The following is a 27,971-nucleotide window of genomic DNA, read 5'->3' as shown; positions in this document are numbered from 1 at the left end:
GGGGTGGGATGCTGGAGGTGTGTGGTGCTGCATATTCACACACCATTACCAGGCACCGCACAGACCACACACTCCCTGCTGCCAACCTGACTCCCATACTGATGCGCTCATCTGCAAAGGTGCCTGTGTGTGTGTGTGTTTGTGAGGTAGACACTTTGACTTTCTAAATAAATGTTCTTTTCTTTTTTTTATATTATTTTCATTTCCTGAGACTTCCTCCTATACCCTGCCTGCTCCAGCGTCACTATGATAGGATGCAGTGCGGCCTCTTTTGTAGACAATACCGCTCTGATTTCGCCCCCTCGCTCTCCCTCTCCTTCAGATCCATTGTGTTTGAAGCCCATCCGTCTGGGACGATTTGATCACACTCGAAATGCCAGAACAATGGCTTACTGTACACTTGTTGTCACGCTCGTGGTTGTGGGTTGGTCCGCTTTTGAGTCGCGCCCGGCCTGCGCATTCTCCGGCGGTAATCTAGAAGCCTGTGAGGCGGGCAGCCGGGCAAGCTGTGGTCGGGCCGACTACATTCGATCACCCTGAAAAGGGGTGGGTGGGGGTGGGGGGGGGTCCAAGCAGGTTTTGATCAGCTCCGCGCAGTACTTTTGTTATGTTTTGTGTTATTGGTTTTCCATTTAATGTACTTCACCATAGACACTCTACAGGCATTTCATAATAGAGACTCCTCTTCTGCTTATTAGAAGCAAATAGAGTAGTGTGTGGGTGGGTGTTTGCGTCCATGTAAATATTTATTTATTTATTTATTTATTGGCCTGAATTAATACTTCAGAAGGAGAGCGAGAGAGAAGCATCCACACGGCACTCTGTAAAGGCTCTGCAGGTCATTTATTTAGCACAACGTACAACGTAGACCTTCTCAGCCCCCATTATGAGCCATGCATTATTCACATGCCTTCCAGTTTGCACAAAGATAGTGGAGCATGGAGAAAAGGAGCCTGACTCTTAGGAGTAATGACTGTGTGTGTGTGTGTGTGTGTGCCTGTGTGCCTGAGCACGTGTGCGTGTGTCGACTCGCATGCAAATGAGTTGTGTCCTGTGTGTGTGTGTGTGTGTGTGTGTGTGTGTGCGTTCTTCCCCTGTGGGTGGGTTGGTACTTCCCAAGTCTAACGTGTGTGTGAGCGCGTGTGTGTTCTCAGCCTCTGTGCCTTTTGTCTCTGCAGGAAGATCGTCATCAAGTTTGGCAAAAAGAAGAAGCGGAAGCCAGAATCCTCGGAAGAGCTGTCCGACGATGAGCCGCCCCCACCACGACGCTCCAAAGAGGACGACTCGGTCAGTCCACACACACACACACACACACACACACACACACACACACACACACACACACTCTCTCTCTCCCGTACACACACACAAATACAGTCACAAATACATATATGTTTTATTCACTTGCGTACATGCATGGGTACTCACACTCTTATAAGAGACGTACACATGAACAGACATCTGCATGTATGGGCTATGTGCTTCCAGTGTACACCGCCCCTCTAGTGCGTCTGGTATGGATTTAAGTGTCCAAGGCCGAGGAGCTGTAGAAAGCTCCCAGGTCCTATGCAAAGCGCTTCCCTCCTAATCAGTCCAGCATGAAAAGGTTGACGCAATGCTACAGCCAGGAGGCTGAGGCGCCACGCATCCTAGGTCGACCGCGCCGTGTTTGGGTTTGCAGCGGAGTAGAGGCGCTCTCTCTGAACATGTGAGGCAGTGGGGGCAGGGCGTGGGGGGTGCGGGAGTCCAGTACTCACTTAACTGTAATGCCAGTAATGCACATAGTCATAGACTTGTCTCTTGCTATTTAGAAAACAGGAGATGAGTAATCTCTCTCCGTTTCATGCTCTCTATCTCTCTCATACTCTCTTCTCTCTCTCTCTCTCTCTCTCTCTCTGAATGTCTATCTTTCTCTTTCTCCCTCTTTCTTTTCCCCGAACTCCTACTCCCCTCTTCCCCTGCCTCTTCAGATATAATTATCCTCATTAAATGGCACCCAGACTTAATTAAAATGGTCTGATGATGACTCATTTAGGTTGATACTTTCTCCCTCCATGCTGGGACTGAGGGCTGCCGCGCTGACAGCCGTGAGCAATGTCACCAATGGAGGAAAAGCACACCCGAGCTGTCCCACCAGCACCGCCCGGTCATCTACGGCAGTCGGGGGGATAGTCTCATACAGACTCAGTTAACTTTTAGCTCAGCGACATTTACTGTGTTATATTTGGAGGTGGCATCCCTCGCACAACACACACACACACACACACCCACCCACATACACACACACACACACCAGTTGCATTTTTGAAGGGGTGTTCTCACTATTTGATTAGTATTAATGCGAAAGCAGATGCTTACACAGACGCTCTGGTCTGTCTGGAACGAGGCTGTCGTTGATGAGTGGGTCTAATCCCTCACTGGCCTGCTCAGCTGAGGAGATATCCAGAAACAAGGGCGTCTAACAAGTTGTTAATTACACAGAGATACAGCATGGTGTGTGTTGATAGGCTCTCTGCTGTAGTATGTCACAATGTTTAGATAATGGGTAGTCAAAATGTAATTTCAGCATATGAAAACACAGCATGATTTTTGTGGTGTGTCTTAATAAATTCTGCGCTTATTAATTTTGGTCACGTAATCTTTTGTAAGAGTCGATCCATACGTTTCTCTACCCTTTGCCGCATGGCTTCACTTCCTTTGACGCATGCCCTCCAACAAACTTTTAAGATGGAGAATCATATGCCTGTGTACCTATTAATATCATGGCTGCCTGCCTGCCTGTCTAGCTGGAAGGTGTGTGATAATTAGACCCTGATGGTGAAACACCTTTGTTAATTATCTTGTGATTGGCGGAATCATGTCAGTGCTCGCAGTGACAACTTAATTAAATCCACTCCAAGCCCTATAATTATTGGATAATGGGTCAGTGACATCATGGCTACAGTGCTTGCTAATCAGGAAATTGATATGTGGCTTGGTGGGTCAAGAGAGGTGCCCGCTTGGTCCAAGTTCTGACCGGAACGAAAGTATTGTTCTTTCAGACAATTAAGGTTTTTTCTCTCTCTCTCTCTCTCTCTCTCTCTCTCTCTCTCTCTCTCTCTCTCTCCTCTGTATGTGTGTTGTGTCTGCACGTGTGTGCGTGTGTGTGTTTATTTGCGTGTGTGTGTGTGCGTTGTAGAAGCGGAGATCTAACCGTCAGGTAAAGAGGAAGAAGTACATGGAGGATGGCGAAGCTCGCGTGTCCGACGAGGAAACAAAGGTTTCGGTGAAAGCCAAGAAGGCCAACACTGCAGCACGCAAAGACCCTGCCGTGCAGCTGTTTGTGGTACAGACCCAGTTTACCTCCATCAAAACAATACACACAATACGTTAAACATAATGTATTTTAATATGATACACACATACCACATAAACAGAATACATGATGATAACACTATATGCAATGCATAGCCTAAATGTTTAAACACAGTCTAAGCTGCATTAATGAATGACTTTGAAGTGCAGTGGATGAAAGTGACATGATCAGCAGAGTTGATTTGCCATTGTGTATTCTCTCATTTCCGAAAATACCCCCCCTGGACTCTTCCTTGCTCCCCCTAGATGGTAATAATCTACAGCTCTATTGGCCTTGAATTTTTAGTTTTCATTTCCCTTTTCTCTTGTTAATCAGAGCAGTTGAAATGAACTTTGTTCTTTGTTTTGATGTTTTTTTTTTCTCGACTTCTGCCCTCCTGCCTAGTTGTGGTTCTGCAGTGTTGATTGTGTGTGGTAGATTTGAAATACTTTAGAGTTTAAATTCACTCTTACTGCGGTGGATCAAGCACACTAATGCTGCGTGTTTTCCCTACAGGAGAACCCAAGTGAAGAGGAGGGCGCTGTCGTCGACAAAATCATGTCCTCGCGCATTGCCAAGAAAGAGGTACATGCCACAAAGCTATAAAAAACTTGGTCACCGCACACTCTATCTCTTTTCTTGTTTATTGACACCGAAGTGTTGGCCTGTTGGCCTTTGTTAGCCTGGAAATCCAGTACAGGCCATCCAGTAAACATTGGTCGTATAGTCTTATCCAATTGAGCAGTGAGATTTTTTCAAATGCACGCTTGGTGCTGCCCTTCGAGTTGGGCCATTACATTATTTGTGGCCAGACCCTTAATCTTTCTAGATTACCAGGGTCTGGAATCTCCAGGCTACTTTGTCATGCCACAAAGCTACCAAAAGCACCTTATTTCACCCTTCTGTTTTCCTGCACCATGACCAAACACAGCCATTCTGCATTGGTACTTCAGTGGCTCTCTCTTACAGTCGCTCATTATTTATTGATCTTTCTCTTTTCTGCTTGTTCTCTCTCGTTCTCCCCTCCCTCCTTCTCTCTCTCTCTCTCTCTCTCTCTTTTTTGCTCTGTCTTGTCTGTTTGCATCTCCTCCACAGGTCTCTCCTGGTGTGCTGGTTGAAGTGGAGGAGTTCTTTGTAAAGTACAAAAACTAGTAAGTGGCCATATTTGTTCTCTGTCGCGTTGATTAATTATTCCTGTGAGACTTTGCCCTCCTCATAACACTGGCAGCGTAGCGTCAGCGGAACGAGGCACATGGCTCCCGTAGCTCCAGATCTGTGGGACGGACGTGTCGGACCCAAAGCTTCTCACACAGCAGCACTGTTGTGTGTGTTTAGTCCGTTAGCAGCATGTTTAAAGGATTGCTTTTAAGAACATGGAAAGGTGGTCTCCGTGGAGTGTACATGAAGCACCGCAGCTTGATGACTGATGTTGCTTATTATTATGTCTCCCCCTCTCTGTCTATCACTCACAAACACACACACACACACACATGCTCTCTATCTCTGTCTCTGGCTCTCTCACACACACACATTTACACACATACACACGCGCACACTCAAACCTTCTCTTTCTTCCTGTCTCAATTCCACACACACACACACTCCACACTCACTCCACACACACCTCCCCCCCGTCTCTCCTGGTCCCCTCCACAGCTCTTATCTCCATTGTGAGTGGGCCACAGAGCAGCAGCTGGAGAAGGATAAGAGGATCCAGCAGAAAATCAAGCGCTTCAAAATAAAGCAGGCGCAGCGAGCACACTTCTTCGCAGACGTAAGCCACACACACACACACACACACTGGTGTGTGTAACCAGATTGCCCCCGCCCCCCCTCCACCACCACTGGCTCTAATAGGTACTCTTGGCTCTTCTGTGTTTGGCAGATGGAGGAGGATCCGTTCAACCCGGACTACGTGGAGGTGGACCGGGTGCTTGAGGTGTCCTATTGTGAGGACAAGGACACTGGCGAGGTAGGGCCCTCTCTGCTCTGTCCGCAGGATAATACGCAATTTCACTCCAATTTGGCTCTGTCTTTCTTCTCAATACACTCTCATTTCTCTTGTTTGCTGCTGAATAGGGGATCTGTATGTGTGTGTGTGTGTGTGTGTGTGTGTGTGTGTGTATGGGTCTCTGCATCTGTGTGTGTGTATGGGTCTCTGCATCTGTGTGTGTATGGGTCTCTGCATCTGTGTGTGTATGGGTGTCTGCATCTGTGTGTGTGTGTGTGTGTGGGAGGGGCAGTTGCGTGTGTGTGCGGAGGGGCGGTTGTGTGTCTGTGTAAGGCTGTGTGGAAGGATGTGTGTGTTGAGCCTATGCTCTCTTTCCCTGTTGAAGCTTTGGTGTGTATGTGTGTGTAAAAAGACAAGGATAGATGTTGTAAACCTTGGGTTATTTCATTTCATTGATGTGATATTTTTCATGTTTTTTTTTGTGTGTATATTGACCATTAAAGTTAGAAATCTCGACGTGGAAACACTTGAAATGTGCATTGAATTTTCATTTCAAATGCGCATAGAAATGCGATCTGCTTTAGGGAGGTGGATTAACTCTCGATTCCCATAAGGAATAACGCACATTTTTTCGCATGTATTGCCATTTTTTGCATTTCTACCTGCGTGTTTCCATAAACATTGCCATAAAGACCTTATGTTTTTGATCCCACAGCTGATCAGAACTCTTCCCTAGATTACGAGAATTTTTACTCACATAACACAGTGGCAACACCCGCAGATGCGCATATTCATGAGACCAATTTTCATAAATACACAGAGAATATGAGAAAGAGCTGAATGGAAACCCAGCTGTTTTTGTGCTTTTTTTTATAATAGTGTTTTGGTCCCAAACAAATTGCATATTACTTGAGAGTGTGTGTCCTGTGTTCTTATTAGCTCCGTATAACTCTGCTGTGTTACTCTGTGTGTGTGTGTAGCCGGTGGTGTACTACCTGGTGAAGTGGTGCTCCCTTCCGTACGAGGACAGCACATGGGAGCTGAAGGAAGACGTGGACCAGACTAAGATAGAGGAGTTTGAGCAGCTGCAGGCAGTGAAGCCAGACTCACGCAGGATGGTATGACACACACACACACACACACACACACACACACTTGCTGTCATTCCCTGTCTCTCCACTTTGTGTGTACCGTTTCTGCATGGTGCACTTACACACCACATACACACACCACATACATACTGCACAAACGACTGCATACTAGACTAGAACATGTGCATCATGTTTATAGAACTTGCTGCCAATTAGAAATAAACATCCAAATGCATGAAACCCAGAGTGTGTTTTTCTCTCCATCGCCCCACCTCGGTCACTCACTCTCTCAATATTTCCTCTCGTCTCGTCCACTCTGTCCGCTCTGTGTCCCTCTCTCAGGAGCGGCCCCCGGCCAGCCTGTGGAAGAAGCGCGAGCACTCGAGGGAGTACTGCAACAGCAACAGCCTCAGGGACTACCAGCTGGAGGGGGTCAACTGGCTGCTCTTCAACTGGTACAACAGGTCCGTGAGGAACAACTTGCCCCAGCCCTGACTCCACCCCACCCCACCCCCCCACCTCCACCCCACCCCACCCCACCTCAACCACACCCCACCTCCACCCCAGGAGGTGCCCACGGTGCAGGCAGTATGGGATGACCGGGAGGGTTTTGTACGCAGTGCTGGACGATGTGTTCTCGCTGCTGTTTTGGATAGGGAGGGGCATTCTGGGAAGAGGTGTCAACAGTCGCAGGGTTTGTTAGTGTGCAAGTATTGTTTGTTTGTGTGTGTGTGTGTGTGTGTTTCGGTGGTTTCGTGCCTTGCACTATGCTATAGGATAGGGTGTGCGTGAGTGTGTAGGTATGTCATATGGGTGCAAGAGTGTGTTCTGCGTGTCTGCTTGTGTGTACTTGTGTGTATTTGCATGTGTCGGTGCGGGCTGTGAGAGGCTCTTCTCACAGACGGGAGAGGGGAAGAGAGAGGGGGAGAGAGAGAAAGAGAGAGGGAGAGAGAGAGAGAGAGAGAGAGGAATGAAGGAGAGCATGCTTCTGTGTGCCAGATTGCTAACTAGTGCAGAAGAGAAGCCAGTGAAGCGTTGAGCTGACAGCGTGTCTGTGCCCAGCCACATGTCTGAGACAGACACACGCACGCACACACACACACACACACACACACGCACACACACACACACACACACTGGTAGGCAGAATACAAACATCCCCAGTGACATGCATGGGCACACAAAGTCACTCACGTTTTGCCCCACACATGCACAGACAAACAGCAGACACAAAAACACTGACAGATAGACACACACACACACACACACACACACACACACACTAACCTAATTGCCTGCTGTGCGGGTGCAGACTGCAGGGTTGTTGTCTTGTGTGCTGTTGTGTCTGGGATGTTCTAGCCGGTCTGTGCTGGAGGTGCTCTCTGCTCTCTCTGCGTTTAGCTGGGGGATATCCGCATCCGCACCAGAACTTCCCCAGCCCAAAAACCACTCTGAAAAACATTCTGCATCCACCCCCTTTGGCTGCATTCATCCAGCCAGTTATGTAGATATTTTTTTGCTTTTGTTCGTTTCCTTTACATTCTGTGAGTTTCAATCTGTGTATCGGCAAGCAGTCCAGTCATGCTTGCTAATCAGCTCACACCTCGGGCTTAGAGCGACAGACATCACAGACAGGCCCCCGTAGGTACTGACCACACCAGCTTCGGTTTGTTTATGCACTCTTGCAGTATCACTATGTATAATATGGGGGTGTGTGTGAGTGGTTTATAGTGTATGTGTGTGTGTGCGTGTGCATGTGTGCACGGCCAAATTCCTCTGACAGAGGGTGTGCTCATGTGAAATGCAAAGCATGTCGCTGAGCCTTGGAGATGAGCCAAGCAGGCCAACTGGGCAGAGTTGTGTGGAATGGGAATATCTGCACTTGGCAATTAACGTCAAGACTTTTCTTAAATAAAAGCCCCCCTTTCTAGAATGTAGGGGGGCTGTGGGGGTCTGCCTGATAACAGGCCAAAAAATCTGAGGGAGAGAAACTCGTCTGTATCGGACTGGAGCTTAGCGGTTCCTCTGAGGAGGGTTTACCTATCTGCTCGAGGCTAATCGGTGAAGGTGAGCCGTGTTCGCGCCACTCTGGCTGAGTGTAGTGTGTAGTTCACATGTAGGACTTGTGCGGGGGGGGGGCAAAAGGCAGTGGTGGAGATCACATGCTGAGAAGAAGGGTGAGCGAGGAGGAGGCTGCTCGTTTTCAGCCCAGTGCACGGAGAGTTAGCGATCGCTTCAAGAATCATCAGATGAGTCCCTGGAGCCGAGAGCAGTTATATAGCAGCATGACCAGATGATTTAGACTCTAGCCAATCTAGGCTCAAAGCCATCTGAGTTTCAAAATCACTCCTGATACTACAGTACAGCTGTTGCATGTCATATGTTTTTCATCTGCTAGTATGTGGGTGTGTACTAAGGTGTGTGTGTGTGTGCGTGTGCGTGTGTGCGGTCACAGGCGGAACTGCATCCTGGCCGACGAAATGGGCCTGGGCAAGACCATCCAGTCCATCACATTCCTGGAGGAGATCCAGCGCGTGGGCATCCGCGGGCCCTTCCTCATCATCGCGCCGCTCTCCACCATCGCCAACTGGGAGCGCGAGTTCCGCACGTGGACCCACCTCAACGTCATCGTCTACCACGGCAGCATGGTCAGCCGGCAGATGCTGCAGCAGTACGAGATGTACTTCAGGGACTCCCAGGTGAGAGCAGACTGTCTGTCTGTCTCTTTGTTAGTCTGTGTGTCTATCCATCTGTCTGTCTCTGTATGTTTGTCTGCCTGTCTCGGTCATCCTGTGTTTGTCCGTCTGTCTCTCTCTCTGTCTCTGCATGTCTGTGTGTCTATCCATCTGTCTGTCTGTTTGTCTGCCTGTCTGTCACAGTCATCCTTTGTTTGTCCATCTGTCTGTCTCTCTGCCTCTGCCTGTCTGTGTGTCTGTCTGTCTGTATGTCTGCCTGCCTGCCTGTCTCAGTCATCCTATGGTTGCCTGTCCGTCTGTCTCACGTTAATCACGCTAAATTTGCGGGAAGAGGAGACGTCTTTTTGCCGTCTTTTTGTGTCTGAAAACGAGGTGAAAATTTGCCGGCCTGCTGATCTGTTCACATGATGCGGCATTTTGGGGAGCCAGGAGGCAGGATAAGCTAGCAAATTAAAATGTGACGTGCAACAGGGGGCGTGTAGAGTGATAGTCGTAGGCCTTATTATGCGTGGGCCTTCAGATGCAGCAGGTGTGTGATTTCCAAAACCATGGCGGGAGAACCGACTGCACTTTGGTTAGCTTGCATTTGCTTTGCTGTTGCTTAGAATGTTAGATTCTTGCGATAAATGTCTTTAGACAATAAAAAGTCATTTGGAAGGGCAATTGAAGAGAAGAGTTGCCCCCTGCGTTGGCCGGGATTCCCCTTTGAAAATCAGAGGTTCACAGGCTACTGTGGCCTTGGTCAGTGGCGCGCCAGCCGTAATCCTGTACGCACTGTGCATACAATTTATTCATGAAATCATTCAATATTACAACAATAAAAATAGCTTGTGTACTGAAACATGCTTCGCGCACAAATGATAGCCTTGGGCAAAGAGAATGGACATCTCAACATAAGGATACATTAGAAGATGATGATTGGTGTAAACTTTGTCACACGACGTGATAATCAGTTCTGGCGCTTAAAAACGCAACGTTCCATTCAGTCATAATTCAAGCGTAGGCCTAGTGCTCATCATGAAAAGAACAGCAGCTTAATATTTTTTCAGGTGTTTAACAGTAGGCCTAGGCCTAGGCGCACTGTTAGCAGTTATGCCGAAGGCAGTGAGATTATTAGGCATTGCATCCTGTCACCCTGTTTGGAACATCGCAGTTCGGGTTGATAATATTCAGTTAATGTGAGTATGGATCATCTCAAAGTTTGAGACAACCAAACAGCAGTGTAGGCAAAGCAAATCCTAATTGTTAGGTTACCATAGCTGTCTTTTCTCTAGGCCTAGGCCTATCGGAAATCGCGACATAAGCTCATTTGGGGTTCACAATGTGTTTAAATTGTTCAATAGGCCTACATGATTTTATAACAGCCCAAATACAAAATAAATGTTACAAATATCGCCTAGATATCTGTAAACATAACAATCAGAGGATATACATATAGGGCAGACAGACGCTCATGAGTTCATGCTTTGTTTTATCGCTGGATTTTAGGATAGCCTATTATGGCAACCGATTGCATTCCGAGCTACAGTCAACTCTAGCAGGCATTAAATGACTGAAGAGACTGTGAATTTAAAGATTGACATAATGTGCTGTCTCTGCTATTGCTGCTTTTGATCAGTTAGATTTATTTGCAATCTCCTGTGGTGGGCTGGACATAGAATCGAAATGCCCACCCAGATTCCCCTTTCCGCCTTGACCCATTCACACTGGTGCCGGAACTTATCGATTCGGCAAAAAGTCTAGGGTGCTTGGTAGTAAATTTGGCGAGACACTTCGTCCCGCCGTTCCGCCTCGGTCTATGTGAAAAGGACAGGCGTTCCGCGAATTTGGTACATAATTTTGCGGGGATTTTGGCAGTGTGTAAGGGCCTTTTGTCTCTGTCTGTTTGTGTGTCTGTATGTCTGCCTGCCTGTCTCAGTCATCCTGTGTGTGTCTGTCTGTCTGTGTGTGTGTGTGCATGATCATTGGGTTCCAGTGGTAATTTACTCCTGTGCTAGCCTCCCTCTGGAATGTACTCTCTGTTTGCTCTAGTCTAGGGCTTGTCCCACGATAAGACTCGTACGTTTTGCAAGTGATCGGGTACAGGGTTTAGTCAGCCACTGAAAAGAGGAATAGCCTTTAGTAAGTATGTCATCAGGTCCAGGAATGGGTATCGGTGGTTAGAATGTGTGTTGTGTGTTTGAGGTGCTGTGAGGGAGTGCCAGGGTTTCAGTTTTACTTACCGTCAGATTTGTACAGATTTAAGTCAGTGTATTCTTGGCTATGAGATTTGTCCTTACTCAATTGTATATGATGCTGTCCTGGCAAATTGCACTAGCAGCGTGTGCCATTCGTAGACAGGCTAACAGTCAGCAATTGAAATCTGTTTGTATAAAGCTGGTAGTTCATTCTTGTTTCCTACAAAACAATGCGTTGTTGTTTCCTTGTATTCCAAAAAAATCCCTTTCAACTACAGATGGGTGAGGAGAAGGTCAGAAGGAAGAAAGATGGACGATGGAAGATGGAAGGAAGAAAAGATGTTAGTAAATAGATAAGTGCAGACACACACACACACACACACACACACACGCACACACACTCACACTAGGGTGTGTGTGGTGGCGCATGTCTGGGGCGGGCCTGGGGCACAGCCTGCATGTTGACGGACTCCGCTGCCGGCTGTCTGTGATTCGCGCTGACAGCAGCAGCAGCGGCGGCACAGAGAGGCCTTCTCACAACACACACACGCGATGACATCATGTCCCACTGGGGCTGCCACTGACTGCTTAGATCATCCTAGCATCTTCCGGAGAGGGAGAGAGAGAGAGAATAGAAGTGTATACATAGACGCACAAATGCAGACAGACATATGTAGCGTGCATGTGCAATGTAAGTGAATAAATAAACAAGGAAGGTTCCCGCTGTGTGCCTGATTTTGTTAAGGTGATTGCTGACACCTGTTATGGAGCTTTATGAAAAGACATTGCTCTAGTTGTCCTTTGCTTGGAGTTATGTACTGTTTTTTTGTGTTCTGGTTTGAAGTGCCAGTCCTTTTCTACCGGAGCACAGGTCGTCAAATGACCTAGTTTGTTTTGAGATCCACTAATCTACTTACAGGACTTAACCGACCAAAGGAGTGTCTACTCATAGGGCAGGGATAGCTTTTATCAAAACAGCAAAAGTATTGAAAATGGCATCATTCATGATGATTCGTTCAGCTACATTGTCAGACATTATTTTTTTACCCTTATTGCAAAAGTACTGAAGCTAGCGTCCACTCGGAGACCTAAGTTACCTCAAGTAGCTTTACTCAGGGTCACACAGGGACACTCCGTGCTGGTCTGCTTAGAGCAGTGTTTCTCAAAGTGTGGTCCAGGGACCACTGGTGGTCCGCAAGCTATCCCAAGTGGTAAAATATTATGTAGCTTACTAATGTAAGCTACTCCGGTTGAAATCATATGAATCCTCTGACACAATAAGAAAGTTGCAAAGACAATTAGCAAGGTGGTTCAGTGATTAGGCCTATTGTGTAATATACAGTTGAAGTAGGTCTACTTTTTTGTTTCTGTGTTTTTTTTATTGGTTAAGTGGTCCTTGGTCTGAAAAAGTTTGAGAAACACTGGCTTAGAGCCATAGCGTTATGGTAGCGTCATCCCTGCCTCCTGACGCCCTGACTCGCTTTACTTGAATCTTCCAGGGCCGAGCGATCAGAGGGGCGTACAAGTTCCAGGCGGTCATCACCACCTTTGAGATGATCCTAGGCGGCTGCCCGGAGCTCAATGCCATCGAGTGGCGCTGTGTCATCATTGACGAAGCCCACCGCCTCAAGAACAAGAACTGCAAGCTGCTGGAGGGCTTCAAGCTCATGAATCTGGTAAGCCGCCTCTTGTTACGATCATTCACCTGTGTTGCATCTGTTTGTGACATTGCATCGTGGGTAATGTAGGCCCACCCCTTGGCCTGCCTAACTTCTCTCTACTATGGATGCCAGTGGCTTGTCAAAACCTGTAGCCCATTTCACCTCTAGCTCTTTTACGTCATAAGCAGTATGAACATAATTTGTATGTTGTGTGACTATTGCTGGGAGCTGGAAAAATGGAAACTTCCATGCAACCTGTGCCTACTTGCTTAAACTTCGGTGTCTTCAGTAACATTCTGATCATTCAGGAACATTATAGTTAGACACTATAGCACGGTCATAAAGTTTACGCTGAGGAAATGAAAACACGCCCTGTGTTCAGATCATCCACCCATTCACTCACTATGCAGTGCACTGTAGTGAATAACTGTGTGGTGATTATTCACTATGTAGTCCAAATAAAATCAAGCACCTAGTTTATGAATGCGGACTGCATGATGCTTGATTGTATACACCTGTGGCAAGGGACCTGATGAAGGGTGGAATGTCCGCACACTTGCTCCCATCAGAATATTTTGACTATTCTGAATATATGACTATTCTCCAGTGTACATTAAAACATCCTGATGGGAGAAAGTGTGCGCATTTTGTGACATTCCACCCTTTTTCCATTTTATAGCCTAGCACTTTTTGTCCAGCACCTGCCTTGGGCACCAACAAACAACTTTTCAAGGGACCTGATGAAACCCATGAATTGCTTTGAGGTGTCTGAGCATGATGATTTATGCGGCTGTCTATGCTATAGACTCTACAGCTTTAGCATGGGCTATACTAAGAGCCGTTGTGACTGAGCATGATGATGTATGCGGCTGTCTATGCTATAGACTCTACAGCTTTAGCATGGGCTATACTAAGAGCCGTTGTGACCCTCTGTAGGAGCACAAGGTGCTGCTGACGGGCACTCCACTGCAGAACACCGTGGAGGAGCTCTTCAGCCTGCTGCACTTCCTGGAGCCTCTGCGCTTCCCTTCGGAGACCACCTTCATGCAGGAGTTTGGGGACCTCAAGACCGAGGAGCAGGTACGCGTCCCACAGGAAGTGTGTGTGTGTGCGAGTGTGGATTGGTATCATTCAAATAAGGAAGAAGTAGTGGTATGGTGGTTAACGTGTGTCAGACTTTTATAACCAAATTAGGTCAACATGTTTTGTTGACGCATTTTAGGTCGTGCTTTGCATACACTGAAAGATGAGCTTTATGACTGACTCAATTTTCGAGTAGTATTTTCTGTAATGTGTATGTGAGATGGTCTGAATAATTGTTTTAATTGTGTGTGTGTGTGTGTGTGTGTGTGTGTCCACATATGTGTACATCCTCAGGTCCAGAAGCTGCAGGGCATCCTGAAGCCCATGATGCTCAGGCGACTGAAGGAGGACGTAGAGAAGAAGCTGGCTCCCAAAGAGGAGACCATCATCGAGGTGGAGCTGACCAACATCCAGAAGAAGTACTACCGTGCCATCCTGGAGAAGAACTTCTCCTTCCTGTCCAAGGGTGCCGGCCAAGCCAACCTTCCCAACCTGGTCAACACAATGATGGAGTTGAGGAAGTGCTGTAACCACCCCTACCTCATTAAAGGTACCAAGCACACTTCCAGTAGTCACAGGGATCAAGTGAGATTGTGAGGATTCATGTGTAACGGTAGCTAGTACAGTCTTGCTATTCAACCAAGGGGGCAGGCGAATTCCCGCAAGTAGAAGAATCAATGGAGGCTGGAGGGACCACTTCTCTAACCCCCATAAAAGCCCATTCATTTTAGGATTTTTTTTAAATACCATAACTTCATATAGCATATATCCTGTGCCGATATTGTAGCTTCTGTGTTCTCTACATAAACAATAAAAGGCAAAACAAGACTCGACTACCTCATACGTAATGTTAGGTTCCCGTCAGAAGAATGTTTAGCATGTCCGGTTGTAGGGAAGCTAACGCACCGTAGGGAGATAACCGTATTGTTTGGATAAAAAGCTCAGTCCAGCCAGCACGGAAACTCATGAACAAAGCTATGTGGCCTACAATAACATATTATGTTAAGGTAAAGCATTGCATAGAGGCAAGTAAACCTAATGAAAAACGGCATTAATGATGATCATTTCAGAGGTTTTCGATGGATTGACCATAGGTCGGAAAAGCGGAAAGAAGATTAGCTTCAAGGCTATAACTTTTTTTGTTTTGTTTTACCATGACTGTTTTTGAAGATGATGTGTGGTAGTTTCAACATTAACACGACTTGATATCACTTGTGAGGATAATATTAATAATAATACATAAATAAATGTTTAACTTTGAAGGCGAAGGAAGTGTGAGAAGAATTTCTGTGTATCCATCATATGAGTTACAAGATTCAGTTTGATGGCTAACGTCATGAAGTTAAGTGCGAGTCTGCACAGTACTGGGGGGACCAACTGAAAAATTGTTCAATTTCACCCAGTGCCCTCCCATTGAAAACAACGGAGTCTTTTCGTCCATTTCTTTTGCTGTGTATGTCTATGTATTCAACAGGGAGTTCTTTAGTTCTTGTGAAAGCCATTTTGTCAGATACTCAAAAATGTAAATATACTGTTGGTCAATACAAGACCTTACAAACTGCCAGGCTCCACAGAGGTCAAGATAAAGGGCAAAAAAAGAATTAAAAAGTTTGCTGAAAATGGGCCTGATAGATTGGGCTACAGTGCAGTCTTTTTAGGAGTCCTTGATTCATGTAATGGTTCAATAAAAGGAATTTTAAACAACTCTCTCTCTTTCTCTCTCTTTCTCTCTCTCTCTCTCTCTATCCCCCCCTCCCTCCCACCCTTAGGGGCCGAGGAGAAGATCCTTGAGGACTTCCGCGAGGTCTACAACCCCGGCGCCATGGACTTCCACCTGCAGGCCATGGTCCAGTCGGCGGGCAAGCTGGTCCTCATCGACAAGCTGCTACCCAAGATGAAGGCCGGCGGCCACAAGGTCCTCATCTTCTCCCAGATGGTGCGCTGCCTGGACATCCTGGAGGACTACCTCATCCAGAGAAGGTCAGACATCAACGGGGAACACGCTCACTTTCAAAAAAAGAACTCGGTCTGCAGTTATTGTTACCCAGAATGCATTGCAGTCATAATGATGAGGGGTATTTGACTTCGTTACACTCAGCCCCTAGTAGGGGGGAAGAGGGTATTGTGATCGGGGTCCAATCATCCGTCTGTGTGTCCACATACATCATTTAAGAAGTACTGGTCCAATGTACTTCACATTTTTATTGACCGTTTCAAGAGAGTTCTATTATCAGCAGCATAGTTGTTCCCACAAGACTTTCGTTTTAACATTCCAGATGTTATCTTAACTGTACGTACACACCGCCGCCGACTTGAGCTTCCAAAGATTCAGGAAGTCGTTCATTTTCAATGGAAGCCGGCTGGTAAAATGGTAATGAGCTATGACGCGGTTCAGCGACTGCTGTCACGTCAGAGCAGCCAAAGCTTCCCTGTACTTTTTTGACAAGCGTCCTTGACAGGGCGACCCGAGCTTCTTTGGAAGCTCAAGTCGGCGGCGGTGTGTACGTACAGTAATGAAGCGGAAGTAGATTAAGAACAAAATTGAAGGCAGAGAGTCACCATCCTCCTACCTGATCGTAGACCGTAGATCTGCTTCAGAACGCAGATGCTGGAATTTGGTTGAACTTTGCTTGATACTGTGTGACAGGAGGGATGGTCTGCAGTTGCCTGACTGTTCCTTTCTGATACGTGTTTGAGACTTTTCACAGTGCATACTAAGCACAGAGTTATTTTTGTATCTGTGAGACGAGCAGTTTGTTTCTATCACAAATATGTGCATGGTTTCTCACTGAATGTTTTATTTATAGTATGAGATATTTCTCAGTCTCTGTTCAAGAAGTAGTGGTTTGACATGAATATATTTCCATCGTTCAAAATGTGTCAGATTGTGACTTAAAGTAAAGGACAAGTAAAGCATATTTTACTTGTACTCATGTTATCTATCTAGCTCCCTCTCATCCCCTCATTCTCCTCCTTAACCCAGTCATGTCCTGCACCTCACCCTCTCTCTCTCTCTCTCTCTCTCTCTCTCTCTCTCTCTCTCTCTCTCTCTCTCTCTCTCTCTCTCTCTCTCTCTCTCTCTCTCTCTCTCCTCTCTCTCTCACATCTCTGGTGCCTTCACCGCTGCAGCCTTGCTTGGGCACACAACCAAACCCTGTGCACAGGAGCAGGGTGGAGCCTGAGTGAGGGGAAGTGCAGTGGAGGGGCTTAGCGGTGTTTGCTAGCTGGCGTGGAGGCAGGGCCTGGGCAGGGTTCAGCAGCAGGGCACAGACCCCCTGGGGATTCCCCCAGCAGACAGCCAGAACCAGGGGCCGCTGGAAGTGGGTCACTGTGTACCCGGGGTTCAGTGGTGGTGGTGAAGGGGGTGGTGCATAGTGGGGGTGGGGGGGGGGGGGGGGTGTAGTCTAGTCTAGGCCAGGCCCTGTGGTCCAGGAAAAAAGGCTTTCCCTGAAAGAAAGCGCTGAATCACCTTGTGCTGTTGGTTGTGGAAGAGGGGTGGAAGAGAAATGAAGGGAAAGTAGTGTGAGCGAGAGAAAAAGGAATATGGAGATGTGTGGAGTGTGGGGAAATTGTAGGTGTATTTTGTATGCATTTATGGAAATGAGTGTGCTATATAGTTGTCATGCCTAAGGTATGTACCGTGACATTGCAGCTGAAATTGAGAGAGGGAAGTGCATGGATAATGGGGGCTGTAGATGGAGGAGAGCAGTGGGAGTAGTGGGACTGCACCTCCTCTGGTGTGGAAACGAGTGCAACTGAATGGACAGTGATTCCTTTGTGTCTCCTCTCCACCCGAAAATACATCTTCGGCAACTTGAGTTCTTCAGAGAGATGAAGTCACATGGACTTGACTCGCTGATCCTTGCTGTTCGGTTGAGTTGGTATTGATCTCTGCTTTTGTGTGTGTGTGTGTGTGTGTCTCAGATACCTCTATGAGCGGATAGACGGGAGAGTGCGGGGGAACTTACGGCAGGCGGCCATCGACCGCTTCAGTAAGCCGGACTCGGACCGATTTGTGTTCCTGCTGTGCACGAGGGCTGGAGGTCTGGGCATCAACCTGACCGCCGCCGACACCTGCATTATCTTCGACTCGGACTGGAACCCACAGAATGACCTACAGGTGAGCGTCCAGAAAGAGACCGACCACGTTCACACAACAGGTGTTCCTCAAAACATTATGAACAGCTACCATTTTTGCCTGCTTGCCATGTTCGTGCTGAAGTCCGACTTTGGCTCAGTTTTAAAAGGAGCAAAGTATTAACCCTGATAAGGTCAAAATAAAATTCAGCTTCTACCCATGATTCTAAAAGCATCAACGTGTCGTCACACTTCTCTCAGACAGTAATCATATGACCGATATGGTTGATTGACATTTTCTTCACCATTTCAGGTGTCTGTTGGGTGGTTTCAACTTGAGTAGTTGTGCATGGTGAGCTCATATGTCTATGTGTCTGTCCAGGCCCAGGCTCGCTGCCACAGGATTGGCCAGAACAAGGCGGTGAAGGTGTACCGGCTGATCACGCGCAACTCGTACGAGAGGGAGATGTTCGACCGGGCCAGCCTCAAGCTGGGATTGGACAAAGCCGTGCTGCAGAGCATGAGTGGACGGGAAAATAGCCTGGGAGGCGGGGTAAGGCTCATTCACCTGTCAATCATCCGTTATATGTACATTTCCTAATGAAAATATTCAATACTGTGTAGCATAGCTTTTTTAGCTTCATTAGTTATCTTTTTATATTTCAACACCTATTGATGTCGTCAGTTAAACATTTTCTTATCCTTATTATGTATTAGTAGTATCATTTGTGATTGATCAGATCAGATTGATCCCTGATGGTTTGTTAATGTCAGGAGAATTAGTCATTTCCACCCCCCTCCCTCCAGGCAGGTCAGTTAAAGCTCCCCCCTAAGCCCGGTCTGACCTTTTTGACTTCCTGTTTCCTGTGTGTCCAGCAGCAGGCCCAGCAGCCACTCTCCAAGAAGGAGATCGAGGACCTGCTACGCCGCGGCGCCTACGGGGCCATCATGGACGAGGAGGACGAGGGGGCCAAGTTCTGTGAGGAGGACATCGATCAGATCCTCCAGCGCAGGACCAAGACCATCACCATCGAGTCCGAGGGACGAGGGTCTACTTTTGCCAAGGTAGCGGGTCCACCGAGAGGCACAGGATGGCTCACTTGACTGGGTGACTGATGATGGAGAGAGAGATTTATTTGCTCCTTTTGGTAATGTGCCATACAGCCTTAATCATACAACTACAAGAAACACCATAACTGCTGCAGTTCTGTAGTTATTTGGTTGGATCCAACGTTCCTGGATTTCCACAACAGAAGTGTGTGCGCATATCCAAAATACTCGTGGGAACATTGAACTGTGTTTATGAGTGTGTCAGGGAAGTATTTGTTTCATGACCTAGTTTGCATTTTATGAGTTACAGTGTAGTGGCAATCTGTGTGCTAGATTTAGACAGCATTGCATAGATATGTCATGTCATGCAAAAGCAATGGCCTGTCATTGGTTGTTCTCCCCATCAGTCAGCAGGCAGTCTATCAGTAGGGTTCCTTGGCCAAGTAAATATACAGTGTCTGGACTGCAGACATCCTGCTGATTGGTGGAATTCAGTTACGTTCTTTCAGTGTTTCTCAATTCAGTGGGTCTGTCCAAAACGGAAGGGAGCGGTCTGCTGTGTCGCTGCCTTCGGCTCTCTATCGAGTCACTTGCCGTAGCAGGCATCAAGTTACCAGCTACTAACTTTGTTTCGGACAGCCTAGCAAGATAGCAACACAGAACACCGTTGTCAGGATACCAGAAAGCAGAATAACGTAACGTTCGACTTCAGCAATATCTGCTCACAATTAAATTGAATATTGGACGTTGAAAGCATCATGAAGGATACATCTACGCTGCCTTCAAAATTCGGTAAAACGGAGGGATCTTAGAAGGCAGCATTTCACAGAAATATTTGATGAAGATGTGCCTCGATGGCTTGCTCCCCTGTTAGATATCTTAAAAGGCAGCATTTTCTCCCGTTTCGGACCCAGCCAGTGAGTAGGAAGGTGGGATTTGAAGCATGTCCACAATTCCACTCTGTCTCCAGCCAACCCACTCTCTCATGTAGCTCACTCTGCAGGTGTCTTAGTCATACCATCTGTGTTTGGTTTTCATGAAGCTGGTCACTAAATGACAATAGCAGATGTGAGTCATTGGGTTGCATTTGTAAAGAAATCACCGTTGTCAGTATTGTACCGTGCATGATTTATATCTGTTTATATTTATATTAGTGTGTGTGTGTGTGTGTGTGTGTGTGTGTGTGTGTGTGTGAGAGAGACATATTTTGAATATTTAGGGTCTGATGGTATTGGATTGAAAGCATTGACTCATTCACTAGATTGTTGCTGATTCTCTACTCTGTCTCACTCTCCTGTTGGCTGTCTCAGTCTCCGCTAGTTTCCCCATAATGATATCAGAATGAGTCACCTTTAGTCACGCGTTGCCTCACCTCCTTCCCCGTTTCTCTCTGCAGGCTAGTTTCGTAGCATCAGGGAACCGCACGGACATCTCTCTGGATGACCCTAACTTCTGGGACAAGTGGGCCAAGAAGGCGGAGATAGACATGGAGACGGTCAATGGCAGAGTAAGTGCTGGCAGGCACATCATAGCCAGCAGCATGGACTGCACCTCTGCTGCCCACCTGCGGACTCACTCTTTTTAATCTATATCTACAGGAAGGACACATAGGAAATATAAATTATATCATTTACAAATGCTTCTCAATAAGAGTCTTGTGTTGCTACAAGATATGTTAAATTATAAAAAATATGTTTTATAAGTGCCGTTTTTATAAGTGCAGTGTTTCCCATACATTGACTTATTTGTGGCGGACCACCACAATATCAACACTGAGCACCACACAATGATTTGCCAGGTTGTACTAAATTGTGCTTAAATCTGGTTAGCATCATAACCACCAGGCTTGGAATTTCACCATTTTGAGGGCAAGGCCACTTGGCCTTCAGTTGGGCATATTTGGTGGGGGGCACAAAGGCCACAAGACAGGGCACCAAGGCCAAAGTTAACTATACAGTAGTAGGCTATAAAAAAATGATCAAAGTTGTATTTAGCCTATTCACTGCAGTAGACCTGCATCACTGTATGAAACATGACATATTACATAGAACTGTAAATCATCTGATCATCTAATATTTACAGATATCTAGGCTATATATAACATTTATTTTATATTTGGCCTGTTATGAAATCATGTATTGAACAATTTAAACACAGATCAGCTTTAAGAAACTCAAATAGCCTAGATGCATGCATTTTGTGATCATTAAGGCTACTTTCACAAACACTTAGCTGTCCTCTGATTTACCAATATCTAGGCGATATTTGTAACATTTATTTTGTGTTTGGCCCGGTATGAAATCATGTGGAACAATTTAAACACATTGTAAAACTTAAAGCCCAAATTTGGAGACATCCATGTATGTCGAACTTTACTGCAAATTCAAAACTGGATTACTCTGGGCACGTTTGCAGGGGACTGCTTTACACCTTTGTGTTCGTAAGGTCTCCTGTTTATTCTGATATATGGTTTGTCATGTGTTAAAAGAAGAGTTAGTAAAAGTATTCCACGAGATGAATGGGTAGGGAGATCATGGGACGCAAAACCTTCAGTAGAATGTATGATTAAATTGAATGATATTATTTACTTTTCTCGCGAACCGTTCAACACAGCAATTATTGGCTAACATCGTTTAAAAGCTCAGAAAAAGCTCTTTCATGTGATACTTGTGATGTCTGTGTGATGAATAGGCTACTTCGCGAGTAGTTCAACTGAGAATGGGTGAATTTGGACGCACTTTCTTTCTTGCGCTGTCACTTTCTCCACTGCGTAAAAGACTAAATTAATTTTATTTAGCACAGGCTAAATAAAAATCGCTATTAGTAGGACGCAAAGCAGAATATTGAAAGAAAGGGGCACCAAGGCCACCGTTGCCTGTAAACCTCTGATTTCCAAAGGGGCCTCACGGGCAACGCAAAAGCTCATGGCCATGGCCGTCGTGGCCGCCGTGAAATTCCTACCCTGATAACCACACTGCGCTAATTTGTTAAAAACTGTTGCATTCAAGATAATTCTGCAAACCTAACACCACAAATAGAATTCAATTCTGTGGGAAACACTGAAGTGACCGTGATGGTGATTCTCAGACTCAGAAGCTAGATGTAAATGCTCACAATGTTTAGATGTACAAAGGCCCTAACCCTGCTGGCTTGTGTCCACAGAACAGCCTGGTGATTGACACGCCTCGCGTGCGGAAGCAGACGCGGCCGTTCAGCGCCACCAAGGACGAGCTGGCTGAGCTGTCGGAGGGCGAGAGCGAGGGCGAGAGCGACAAGCCCAAGCTGCGCCGGCCTCACGACCGCCTCAACAGCTACGGGCGTACCGAGTGCTTCCGCGTGGAGAAGAACCTGCTGGTGTACGGGTGAGTGGACACTGGTGTGGCTCTCGGCCCTCTAATGCATGACCGGAGTGCACAACACTACGTGACTTTATTACCCAAGATGGACGAATAAAGACTAGCTGTAGACCCTTGAAACACCATGCAACTATATTAGATACATTTGTAAGAGAAACAATTAAGAAAGCCTATAGACCCTTAAAACATATTACCTAAGCGAAACAAATGACGAAAACGAATAGACCCTTAAAGCCTGTATAGGCTTTCAGATAAATGGTATGTTTTGGCTATAAACTCACAATAATGCATCTAATCTACACTCCAACCCTTCAGGAAATTGCCAATACTTGTGGAGGTTTGCTAGATTAGGAATATAGATTATATATATATTACAGACAGCAGCTCCGTTGTCTCTCTGACTCTGTCCTTGTGTGGCGTAGGTGGGGCCGTTGGAAGGACATCCTGCTGCACGGGCGCTTCAAGCGGCCACTGAGCGAGCGCGACGTGGAGATGATCTGCCGCGCCCTACTGGCCTACTGCCTGGTGCATTACCGCGGCGACGACAAGATCAAGGGCTTCATGTGGGACCTGATCGCACCCACAGAGGACGGGCGCACCAAAGAGCTCACAAACCACTTGGGTACGAACCACACACACACACACACACACACACATTCATGCATGTAGACTGTAGACTGTCAGTTAGTCTCACTTGTATCCTGCCACAGAATGCTCAGTCATGCTGCTGTGCACTTGTCTCTTGACGTATGCACTTCCACCCTCTCACTCACACAGCCTTAAATACACACACACACACACACAAACATACACACACACACACACACACACACACACACACACACACACACACACACACACACACACATGCACAGTCAAACTCACCCATTCTTAAACACACACACACACTCACAAACACCCAGTCCAACCCCCACTGACAGACTTAACCACAAACACATACACCCACTCATATAGACTTAAGAACACACACACACACACACACACACACACACACACACATACACACACACATTCACAGCGTGTCCATGCGGCTCCACCTCTTAGTACGTCCCCAGCAGAAAGGCCACAAATCCCCCTGTGGGCCTGAGGAATGATGGCTGGCTGATGCTCAGCCCAATAAGAAATGCATGATTTGCAGCTGCAGATCAGCCTGCTCCCAGTAGCAGCGGCCCGGTCCCAGCGCTGCCACCAGAGAGATGGAGAGAGAGAGGGGGAGGGAGGGAAGACAGATGGGGAGAGGGAGAGAAAACATAGATTTCCCTATCGATCGGCCAGAGAGAGAGAGAGCGGCCCGCCACAGTGCTGCTTTCTGCTGACATTTTCTTATGAAAACCTCCCCCTTGCAAGCGCCATACGCCCCCCCATCCTTACCCATATGAGTGTTTGTGGGTGAGAGGTGGGAACATGGACAATTAATGACTCTTCCTCATCTCCTCTCCTCCTCTTCCTCCTCTCTTTTCTTCCTCTTCCTCCTCCTCTCCTGTCTCCTCCTCTTCCTCCTCTCCTCTCTTCTCCTGTCTCCTCCTCTTCCTCCTCTCTTTTCTTCCTCTTCTCCTCTCCTGTCTCCTCCTCTTCCTCCTCTCTTTTCTTCCTCTTCTCCTCTCCTGTCTCCTCCTCTTCCTCCTCACTTTTCTCTTCTCCTCTCCTCTCCTGTCTCCTCCTCTTCCTCTTCTCTTTTCTTCCTCTTCTCCTCTCCTGTCTCCTCCTCTTTCCCTCCTCTCTTTTCTTCCTCTTCTCCTCTCCTGTCTCCTCCTCTTCCTCCTCACTTTTCTCTTCTCCTCTCTCCTGTCTCCTCCTCTTCCTCCTCCTCTTCCTCCTCCTCCTCTCCTCTCCTCTCCTCTCCTCTCCTCTCCACAGGCCTCTCCACGCCAGTGCCGCGGGGCAGGAAAGGGAAGAAGATGAAGACTCAGTCAACAGGCTTCGACATCCAGAAGGCGGAATGGATCCGCAAGCACAACCCCGAGCACATGCTGCAGGACGACGGCTACAAGAAGCACCTCAAGCACCACTGCAACAAGTGAGTGGCCTCCTCCCACTTTACTCCTCTCCTCTCCTCTCCTCTCCCACTTTACTCCTCTCCTCTCCTCTCCTCTCCTCTCCCACTTTACTCCTCTCCTCTCCTCCTCTCTCCTCCTTTACTCCTCTCCTCCTCCCCCTCTCCTCCTCTCTCCTCTCCTCTCCCACTTTACTCCTCCCTCTCCTCCTCCCTTTCCTCCTCTCCTCCTTTACTCCTCCTCTCTCTTCCCTTACTCCTGCTGCTACTGAGGGTCTGGGCCACTGCAGGCATGACTAAAGTCAGTCATCATGAGATGCATTCTGTGGGATTTTTATTAGATATCATGTGTACTAGTGATGGTATTTATTAGGTATGTGTGGGGGGGAGAAATGTGCATGCCATAAATGAAATGCCATAACTAGACCCAGTGAGATGCAAGTTGGCCTGATTTCATTAGTTAAAATAGAGATGCTTCAGTAGCCCTTGAGGACTTTTTAAAGAATCTTGCCCTTGCTCCTGAAGTTAGAAGTGGAAATGGCGTTTCCCTTTACCTGTCTTGCCAGCGCATGTTTGGACTATATGGATGTTGCTGAGATTCACACACAGGCCAAGTGCAGACAGGTGTGCTGTTGTGCTTACTGAATCGAACTGAACCAAAGCGTCACTGCACATCACGCCCCAAACCACAGCTTTCACACCACCCACTACAGTCCCAAACAGGTCGCTAATTGCTTTGTGAGGGTTCCAAAAGGGTGACGTGGTGCACAACGCGACACACAAGCTGTTCAGTAAAGCTAGCAGCACTTCCACTAAAGTATGTGACAGAGCCAAATTGAAACACAACAGTAGGCACACACTCTCCTCCTTTATTCGCTGCAGGTGAGAACCCTGTGCTGACTCACTTCACACTGTGTGTTCATCATTTCTACAGAAACATTTCTCACACACACACACACACACACACACACACACACACACACACACACACACACACACACACACACACACACATATATATATACATATATATATATATATATATACATTATATGAATACACACACACACTTACAGTACATACACACACACACAGCACTGACACATCTAGTGTACTTCATTCACTCTGCCCACATCACATAACCAGGCCAGCCTCTCATATCACTGCAGAGAGACTTGCATCAGAATGACCTGCTGTTTGTATGGCTGGACAGTGGAGAGCTGCCGCAGGCAACACTTGAGTTCTGAGTGCGAGGCACTGGCTTTCTGCGCACTTAAACCAAGAGGTCATCGATTCTCTCAAAAGACACTTGGGATGGGCTGAGGATGTGCGCCACACACACTGACACACTGATGATTGGAGTGGCGGCTTGGTCACCCAGGTGTTGTGTCCCGTCAGTGCGTACAGTATGCCTGCCCTGTAGCGTGGCTGCATTGATGTGCTGTTCCTGTTGAACAGAGACACTCACTCTCTCGCTCTCGAGGTGTCATCAGTGAACTGTCAACTGTTACTGGCATTGTGACATCATCTCCGAGTGTGACTCACCGTTTGTCATGAGGGAAGGCCAAGTGAAAGCTGCAAAGTGTAACGGTCAAATTTTACACAATCTAGAGTGTGTGTGTGTGTGTGTGTGTGTGTTTTTTTCCAAAAGAGAGGGGCCAGATATGAGCGTGTGTGTTTCCAAAAGAGAGGGGCCAGATATGAGCGTGTGTGTTTCCAAAAGAGAGGGGCCAGATATGAGCGTGTGTGTTTCCAAAAGAGAGGGGCCAGATATGAGCGTGTGTTTTTTCTGTGTGAGGGGGAGAAAGTGAGGAAAAGTGAAAGCGAGAGACTAAGAGGGGGGGTAGTTTTGGCAATCTAGAGGTGTGTGTGTGTGTGTGTGTAGTTTTGGCAGGGACCCCAGAGCGGTCCTGCCCACACACAGAGCGGTCCCCTTTGCTGCTGGAGCCGGCGATCGTTCGATCGGTGACACGGCCGCGGCCACCCGGGGACACGCCAGCCCACTCTGCTGACGTCGGCGCTTTCCTCACACACACACACACACACACACACGGATCCAGCGCTGGAATGCCACCAGTGCAGGGTGGGGGGGGTGGTGGAGGGAGGGAGAGACAGAGAGAGAGTACTTGGAGGAGGAGTGTAAGAGGGAGAGACACAAAAGAGAAAGAGGAGTGAGCGAGGAGGAGTGAGCGGAGGAGGAGGAGTGAGCGGAGGAGGAGGAGTGAGAGAGGAGGAGGAGTGAGAGAGGAGGAGTGAGAGAGGAGGAGGAGTGAGCGAGGAGGAGTGAGCGGAGGAGTGAGCGGAGGAGGAGGAGTGAGAGAGGAGTGAGCGCTCCTGCCATCAGCAGCGGCTTCCTGTCGCTCTGTCTTCCTTGGCAGTAACAGGCGTGTAATTAAAGACATGGAGGCCAATGTGTGCTCTCCCTCAGGCTGTGTGTGTGTGTGTGTGGACTATGGTGACTGTGTGTAGATGAGCACATGGACTGTTTGGATTAGTCAGTCAGTCTGGCTGTGTGTGTGTGTGTGTGTGTGTGTGTGTGTGTGAGTGTGAGTGATGAGTGATGAAGCCCTGCTCTCTGCTGACAGGCAGAGGAAAGAGTAGCAGCTGCTGAGAGCACAAGTATGGCAGCCCTGTCTGTGTGTGTGTTTGTGTGAGGTGTGTGTGTGGGAGTGTGTAGGAGGGAGAGGGGGTGGTGGTAGAGCCCCCTGCTTCTGGATCTCTCCAGCGTGGGTGTTCTCACTCTCATACACACAAACACACACACATGCATACACACACACAAAGACCAACTGGGGGTGTGTGTACTGCCTCAGTGGAGGGTGATGACTGCTAATGACTGCATCTCTGCCGTGACTCAGATAGCTAACGTCATGGTCTGATCAGCCAGCCGGCCGCTAGCTAGCTCCATTCCTCACAGTGACGTTAGCATCTTCCCATTCCTTCCCCTACAAGTCATGCATAGCATGGGCGCCTAGACCCATGGTCCCGGCCTCCACCTTTAGCCCATATGTTCAACTCCAAACTTTGTGTGACGTGGGTGTGCATGGTGAGACAACTATTTGCTGTTCTTTGAGTGTGTGTGTGTGTGTGTGTGTGTGTTAAAAGTGAAGAGTCATTCCGCTCGCTCAGCGTTTTATGTGACCGCTGAGCGGCTTTGTTGTCACAGCCGGGCTTTCTGTGTGTGTGTGTGTGTGTGTGTGAGAGAGTGTGTGCATGTGCATGACTGGCTTTGTTCTGACCAGTGGGCTCTCTACGGGGAGCTGTGTGTGTGTGTGTGTGTGTTGGCCTAATCCAGCTCTCCTCTGTGTGCAGGGTGCTGCTACGGGTCAGAATGCTCTACTACCTGAAACAGGAGGTGATCGGCTCACAGTCACAGCAAGTTCTGGACGGCGTGGAGGCCAGGTGAGCCCGCACACACACACCTTTTTAAGACCCTTTCCCCAACCCACACACACACCTTTTTAAGACCCTTTCCCCAGCC

General features: G+C 47.6%; 1 protein-coding gene across 1 annotated transcript in view; it reads left to right on the top strand.

The window, feature by feature from the left end:
- Positions 1 to 27,971, top strand: part of chd9 (chromodomain helicase DNA binding protein 9) — a 99,594-nt gene that overhangs the window by 49,780 nt on the left and 21,843 nt on the right. Inside the window, 21 exon segments of the mRNA XM_048262989.1 lie at positions 1,179 to 1,287; positions 3,179 to 3,325; positions 3,851 to 3,919; positions 4,430 to 4,485; positions 4,991 to 5,108; positions 5,220 to 5,306; positions 6,266 to 6,403; positions 6,719 to 6,840; positions 8,832 to 9,075; positions 12,749 to 12,925; positions 13,847 to 13,990; positions 14,288 to 14,543; positions 15,763 to 15,973; positions 17,918 to 18,113; positions 18,453 to 18,623; positions 18,947 to 19,135; positions 20,517 to 20,627; positions 22,283 to 22,482; positions 22,899 to 23,098; positions 24,355 to 24,514; positions 27,803 to 27,892. Of these exon segments, the coding sequence (XP_048118946.1) occupies positions 1,179 to 1,287; positions 3,179 to 3,325; positions 3,851 to 3,919; positions 4,430 to 4,485; positions 4,991 to 5,108; positions 5,220 to 5,306; positions 6,266 to 6,403; positions 6,719 to 6,840; positions 8,832 to 9,075; positions 12,749 to 12,925; positions 13,847 to 13,990; positions 14,288 to 14,543; positions 15,763 to 15,973; positions 17,918 to 18,113; positions 18,453 to 18,623; positions 18,947 to 19,135; positions 20,517 to 20,627; positions 22,283 to 22,482; positions 22,899 to 23,098; positions 24,355 to 24,514; positions 27,803 to 27,892 (3,195 nt within the window).

This window comes from Alosa alosa, chromosome 14, assembly GCF_017589495.1.
Source record: "Alosa alosa isolate M-15738 ecotype Scorff River chromosome 14, AALO_Geno_1.1, whole genome shotgun sequence".
NCBI classification, from domain to species: Eukaryota; Metazoa; Chordata; class Actinopteri; order Clupeiformes; family Clupeidae; genus Alosa; species Alosa alosa.
The sequence above is the reverse complement of the archived record's forward strand: the minus strand, read 5'-3'. Positions and strand labels throughout refer to the sequence as shown.